Genomic DNA, 7,032 nt, shown 5'->3' with positions numbered 1-7,032 from the left:
CCTGGCAGCTCCAGCCACTCGTCCCCAAACCACCTGCTGGCTTTGTGAATTTGGGCATGTCCCCCTCCATCCTGTTAGCATCTCATAACATTGTTATGTGATCTGCACGCAGGGTGTATTTAAAGCTTTCAGAGATGTTTATTTGTGAATCAGCACTTTCACTGGCAATGTTTGGGAAGCAGCGCGGTGCTGGGTTTTTTCAGTGTGTGGATTCCTTCAGCAGCTCCATCTGTCGCGGCAACCAGGACAAGAGTTGCTTTTACTGCAAGAGATGGGTTGAAGGCTGGTGGCTTTAGCTGAGCAGTCAGATTGGGGTTGCTGGGAGGGAAAGTTGTTAACCAAAAGTACTGGACTGTTTCTGTTAGCCAGTACAGAATAACATGAATCCAGATGTTTGTCTGCCCCGAAACACAGAACACCTGCGTGGACGATATCTTACTGCAAATCAGGGAGCAGCTCGCCAAGTCGAGAGTGATAGAAACGGACCTGGCCAAGCCTCTGCTCGATTCCCTGCTCCGTGTGGCGCTGGGCGCGTTCTCTGGTGATCCGGACCATGCTGAAGAAAAGATTGAGAAGGTATGAAACGCCAACTGAGTCCAGTTCCAAATACAGCGAGTTACTGTATTCTTGGTCAGGTTTATGGTGTTGTGGTTTGTAGGATGCAGTTACGTGTGTTTGGTTGCTCTGGCGGCTGTGTCTCCAATGGGCTTGGAGAAAACGGGCGTCTGGAAGGTGCCCAATTGCTTGTTTTTCTGACCCAAGAGGGTAAATGTGTGTGTTATACAGCCGCATTACGCTGAAAAGGAGCCTGTGTCACAACCTGGAGATATTTCTGAGGAAACCGAGGAATCGCAGAGCTGCAGCCTGAAGCTGTTTGCTGAGGAGGAGGGGTATGAAGCAGACAGCGAAAGCAACCCCAACGACGGTGAAACCAAGAGCGAAGGTAAGCGGGGACTTTGCAAATACACAGAGCAGGCTTGGTGCCATAGTGAGGCTCACTTGTCTTTTGAGGTGTCCAAAACCAGGGCGAGCATTGGAGACCTGAACAGATGGAAAAGGTTTAACTTCTTTACTTCCAGCAGGACGCAGTTACGGATGGAGAGGCAATAAATGTTCTCACTGAGTGTTACAGGAGCTGCTTTGCCTTGGCTTTCCTGGCTTGTGACTCTAAAGTCACGTTGCTCAGGGGTATTACTGTGATCCAGAAGCAGTTTTCTCCAGAGGTGCTCACCAGCAGTTTGGAAATCAATGCTCTTTTTTAAAATTTAGTACTATAACAGTCTGGTATAAATCAGATCATCTAATTTATATCTTTTATGTTCATTCAATGGCTGATACACATCTCCTGTATTCTGTTTAGTTAATTTTGAACATGAATTTGTTCCAGTCTTTTCCTCTGTGCTGAACATCTGGATGCTTGCACTGCTGTGTGGGGTCGGTGTGAGCACTAAGAGCCTCTAACACACACACAACTCTTGCTGTTGACCTGTGTGACTCGGCTCTGTCAGCAGATACACAGCATTTTAAAAGCGTTTTTGAATTAAAAACAACCTGAAACATTTCTGCGAAACACTTACATGAAACATGTCTATGTCAAATAGTTTTTTTTTTTCAAGTAATGTGTCTTAAAGCCTCTTCATGATGTGAGAGGCTTAAGAGTTTGGGGTTTTTTTGCTTTTTCTGATTGTCCTGGAGCTATTCTGTCATATGCCATCATGTGCATTTTCTGAATTAAGCTGCTTCCCCCAAGCTTTTAACATGAAATAACATAATTCACATTTATCTCCGCTCTTGGCAGGCTGGGGTCTGTGTAGAAGCCCTGGGCTCTGTTTACAATGACTTTACTGTCACATCTCATGAATCGCACATTTCATCACGAGCGTGTCCAGTTCCCAGGCAACGGGGGCGCGCAGTAATGGGACCAACTGCGTCCTTCCCCTCCTGCGCTGGCAGGGAAATAGGATGGTCTGTTAGACAGCAGTTCACGAGCGTGTCCAGTTCCCAGGCAACGGGGGCGCGCAGTAATGGGACCAACTGCGTCCTTCCCCTCCTCCTGTGCTGGCAGGGAAATAGGACGGTCTGTTGGACAGCAGTTATATTAACTTCTGAAAACTGCATTTCAACTGGTGGCTGTTTTGTGCCTGTGAGGAGGCTGGAGGAAGTTTGTGCTGGGATGCCCTGCTCCAATGGTGCCAACGGCGTTCGGCTGGGTGTGTTCCACGAGAAGTGTTCTCTTGCAGGAGCAGACACCAAGGCAGACCCAGGATGTGCTGGTCCTTCAGGTTATTTTAATGACCTACCCGAAAGCATCAACCGAGGAGAGTTAATGTATCCTGAAATCTGCATGTTGGAGCTCAACCTGCTCTCGGCCGGCAGTGCCGGTTTGGATGTGCTGGCTCACGGCTTCCAGAGCTGCCTGAAGATCGTCAGCCAGAGGGAGAGCAACGCCACTGCACTGATCGAGCAGGTACGCGTGCACTGAGCACAGCAGCAGCTCAGCAGCCGTGTGTCTTAGCCTCTTCAGCTTTATAGCACCGGTGTACCCAGCAGAGTCCCTTCAGAGACGTGCTCACTTCTTACGGCGTTGGATGGGACCTGAAACAACGGCAGTGACGGCTGTTGCCGGCTGCGTTGTGGTTGTGTTACCAGAAACTACGGTTAATGGTTGTGTTGAAAAATACTTGAAATGCATGCAAAGATACTTGGCCTCAAAGCTTTTGAGCTCCACAGTCTCTGTTGCATAAGTAACCATCTAAGACTGTTTAAGGTATTTGTTAATTCTTTTGACTGTGGTGGAGATGGGAATAGATGATGAGGAAAGGAAGCGTGATCCCCGTTTCTGAGGAGGTTGTCCAAGCTGGACTTAATTCCACGAGAAATCTTCTCCTGCCCCCATCCCTTTTCTGTATTTAAAGGTGAAGAATTCCCTTTACAGGAGGATGACTTTGAATGGTAGGAGGTCAGGGTAGCGAGATGATACAGCACATCCTTTATAGTGTGCAGGCTTCTGGCACTACCGAAGAGCTGGCCCAAACACTGTGGATTCATTAAGCAAGCAGTTTCTAACTCCAGGTTTGGACTGTACGCAAACTAGATGCATCTGTAGTACATTTATTTGATGACTAAGTAGTTACAAGAACTGGAGGCAGGCAATACCTGTGTAATCAACACTTGTGTTACAGCATTCAGTGTGCTTTGTATAAGGAGAATTTTCACATGTGTGAGTGCCTTATTGCTTGAAACAAACGAAAGGTGCTTGCTCCCCTCCGTAGAGCAAAGTGGGGATTCCTTTTCCATGGCTCCAGCGCAGTTCCCTCATTTTATCAGGACTGTTCAATTGCTGAGCTATAGGAACAGACTTAGTGACCAGCAGGCCGTTGGAAACAAAACCAAACCACCCAAATATCTTGCAAACGCTCTGAATACGTGTGTTCACTGTGTGCTTTCAGAAACTTTCAGTGATGGACCCCAAAAATACTTCATTATTTTATTTATCACAGAATATTAGGAGTTGGAAGGGACCAACCCCTGTCAGAGATAAAGATCACAGGATCACAGAATCGCTGGGTTGGAAAAGCCCTCTGAGATCATCACGTCCAACCGTTCCTGTCTACCCCCTAAACCATATCCCTAAGTACCTCGTCTACCCGCTCTTTAAACACATCCAGGGATGGGGACTCCACCACCTCCCTGGGCAGCCTGTGCCAGCTTCTGACGACCCTCTCAGTAAAGAACTTCCTCCTTATCTCTAACCTGAACCTCCCTTGGCACAGCTTGGTGCCGTTTCCCCTTGTTCTATCCCCCATCACCTGGGAGCAGAGACCAGCACCCACCTCTCCACAAGCTCCCTTGAGGCAGTTGGAGGTGGTGCTGAGGTCTCTCCTTAGCCTTCTCTTCTCCAGGCTAAACAAGCCCAGTTCCCTCAGCCGCTCCTCATCAGGCTTGTTCTCCAGAGCCCTCCCCATCCTTGTGGCTCTGCTCTGAACACGCTCCAGAATCTCCACATCCTTCTTCTAGTGAGGGGCCCACAACTGAACACAGCACTCGAGGTGCGGCCTCACCAGTGCCCAGTACAGGGGGATGATCACCTCCCTGGCCCTGCTGGTCACACTGTTTTGAATACAGGCCAAGATAAAACTTGCCCATCATAAGTTTATATTAGCAATTGGATACACGCATGCTGGTGTCCTCAGGATCCTTTGAATTTCTGGTGGTTAGATTGCTTTTTAATAACTAAAGAGTGTGCCTCTTCTGCAAAAGAGGAAAATCTGGTTAAGTCATCTAGGCTTAAAGTGCTTGTTTATATAATTAACTGACTAACGAACCAAAGTCAGTGCTTTACGGCTTAAGACAAAAGCAGGAAAGGAAAACATGGTTTTTATTTCAGTACTCAGATTTCGTGTGAGTTATTGGCTTTACATCAATAGCACACGTTTATTTCCTTTTTTCTGAACTTCAACACATGAAATTGTTTATGAGATGTTGAATTACTGTCATTACTTCTCAGTATCATTTAGAAAGAGCCATCTGTCGAACTAAACAATTTAGAGATTTTTATTATTTTCGGAGGTTTTTCAAATTACCTTTATCCAAGATGCAGTTGTGACGGATGCTCATAAGTAAATGGCTTTGACTTTTTTTAATTATTTTTTTGTAATTACTCTTTAAAGTCATCTTGCACAGAAGGGTTGGGGAAAGGGTGACTGTGCATTAGTGCTGTGTGACCATCGCCCTGGTTTGGTCTCCCTCTGTGAAGGGGAGGACGAGGGGGCTCTCGGCTGCGGAACTGAACGGCTCAAAGGTTTCTTCCCAGAAAATTTGGGTTCCAGAGTCTCTTCTGCAGCTGAGCTCTACATGAAGTGAAGACTGTTCATTAGCACATACAGAAAACATTGCCATAATTTAAAGTAGCTGGAATGGCCTTTAAAGTCAATAGGAGACAAGAAGTGATTGAAAGCAATCATTTCTTAGTTCTTGGAGCTGCTGTGTGTTCTCCAGATATCAATTTTCCCTGTTATTTTTATTTTTAACAGGGAGCTGTTAAACATCTTTTGGGAGGATTTCTGCACATATTGACACAGACGGAGTCAAGTTTTCATGGTGAGTTCAAGGCCTGACAAACTTAAATAGAGTTTTTTACAACTGAATGTGTGCACACAGATTTTTAGTTCACAATGCAGATGCAAAATGGACAAAGCAAATGCTTTGTCATGTGGGAATTGATGCATCTGCGTCTTTAACTCATGACAAGTATCTAACATACGTGTGGGCTGGGCTGGCCACTAAACCCTGGCCAGACACTCTCATTAACCCCTCTGCCCTCCCCAGAAGGGAAAAGAGAAGAAGGGAGAGAGACTGCACGGGTTAGGAAAGAAAACTGACAGGTTTAATGAAACAATAACACTGATACTACAGGATAATGATGGAAATAGGAAAATAATGGAATAGATACAAACATGTACAAATAGATCTACAAAACCAAGAGAAAATCCTCCCCAGTGACCATGACGGCACCAGAGGCTCTGGGAGCACTGGAAAAGTCCCAGTGTGGCCCCAGCAGCAGTGGGAGCTGATGCAGGAACACAGGGCTCAGGATGAGAGGCAGGCGAAGCAGCAGGGTCTGCTGGGCCTTGGGCCATTGCAGGGGTGGAGAGGGAAGGAAGGGTCCAAGCTGGAAGGGTCCAGCCCCTGGTGATCCCTGGGCTTTGCACTGAGTGTGGGTGTGTGGGATGCAATCCCTGGTTGGGCAGGTTTGGGTCTGCTCCTCCTGTAGGTGCAGACACAGCCCCCATGGTGAGACAGTGGCCTTGCCATGTTTCCATATCATACCAGCACTATCACTGGTAGAAGTGCACACTGTTGTTAAACCATGCTGCTGGTTTCAGCAAGTTCAGGCACTGAAAAGAGACTGAGCTGGAAAGTGAAATCACCGAATAGAAAATCGCTTCTGTTTAGCTCAAACCAGGACACCATGTAAGTACAGAGCTATTTCTGAGCTGGTGGAAATCTGTCATTCAAACACACGCTGTCAGATCCCAAAGTGATGGTTGGAGTCATCAATGTAGGAGGACAGTGTTGACAAACATTGCTGGGGAAACCAGCAGGTATGAGCGCTCCCCAGCTGCAGATGATGCAGACCCATCCCAGACCTTGGTCCCACCTTGCAGAGCAGCTGCTGGGTTCCCAAACCTCGTGGCTCTGCTTTGTCCCCGTGCAGCTGAACCTGCTGTGGGTTTGGTCTCTGAAACATGGAGCCTGGTGAGACGATGGATGTTGATGGTGTCAGGAAGTGCTGCTGGGTCTCTCCAGAACTCATAATCATTAACACTTCCCAAATTGGAAAAGTTTCCACTGAATTCCAAGTTAATCTTTCCTCATGGTAGTACGCAATATGAATTTCTTTTAAAAATTTGAAGAATATGATCTTGTCTGCTTATTTCTAGCATGTCAGGTTGTGCTGGTAGAGCTGTTAGTCTCCTTGATGAGCTCACAGACGTGTTCAGAAGAGCTCACCCTGCTCCTGAGGATATTTCTGGAGAAGACCCCGTGTACGGTAGGTGTGGAGCAGCACGTTGTGGAATTCAGAGGCCTAATGAGGAAAACGAAGCGAAATAGAAAATCCTTTTGTGCCCAAGTATTTTGAGAAATAAGGAGACTTTAGCAGCAACGTTCTGACTGACCAGAGCAAATAAAATTTGGCAGTTGGAACAGTTAATTCTCAAAACATGGAAAGGAAATGAGAGATAAGAGAGGGCTTTGAAGTGTGTTAGAGTCTGGGAACTCTTATGCACAAGAGCAAGATTCCTCTTGGGGAGCCTGACGCTGTGGTCCCAAGTATTTTGAGAAATAAGGAGACTTTAGCAGCAACGTTCTGACTGACCAGAGCAAATAAAATTTGGCAGTTGGAACAGTTAATTCTCAAAACATGGAAAGGAAATGAGAGATAAGAGAGGGCTTTGAAGTGTGTTAGAGTCTGGGAACTCTTATGCACAAGAGCAAGATTCCTCTTGGGGAGCCTGACGCTGTGGTTGT

General features: G+C 46.7%; 1 protein-coding gene across 1 annotated transcript in view; it reads left to right on the top strand.

Annotated features, from left to right (window-relative positions):
* Positions 1 to 390: 390 nt before the first annotated feature.
* Positions 391 to 7,032, top strand: part of LOC104538635 (lysosomal-trafficking regulator-like) — a gene marked incomplete at its 3' end in the record, with an annotated part of 14,715 nt that continues 8,073 nt past the window's right edge. The window contains exons 1-5 of the mRNA XM_010181896.1: positions 391 to 576; positions 787 to 943; positions 2,241 to 2,467; positions 5,034 to 5,100; positions 6,444 to 6,553. Coding sequence (XP_010180198.1) covers positions 391 to 576; positions 787 to 943; positions 2,241 to 2,467; positions 5,034 to 5,100; positions 6,444 to 6,553 — 747 coding nt within the window. The remainder of the gene's footprint in view (positions 577 to 786; positions 944 to 2,240; positions 2,468 to 5,033; positions 5,101 to 6,443; positions 6,554 to 7,032) is intronic.

This window comes from Mesitornis unicolor, unplaced genomic scaffold, assembly GCF_000695765.1.
Source record: "Mesitornis unicolor isolate BGI_N332 unplaced genomic scaffold, ASM69576v1 scaffold19803, whole genome shotgun sequence".
Classification (NCBI taxonomy): domain Eukaryota; kingdom Metazoa; phylum Chordata; class Aves; order Mesitornithiformes; family Mesitornithidae; genus Mesitornis; species Mesitornis unicolor.
This window is presented reverse-complemented; position numbering and strand designations above follow the sequence as displayed.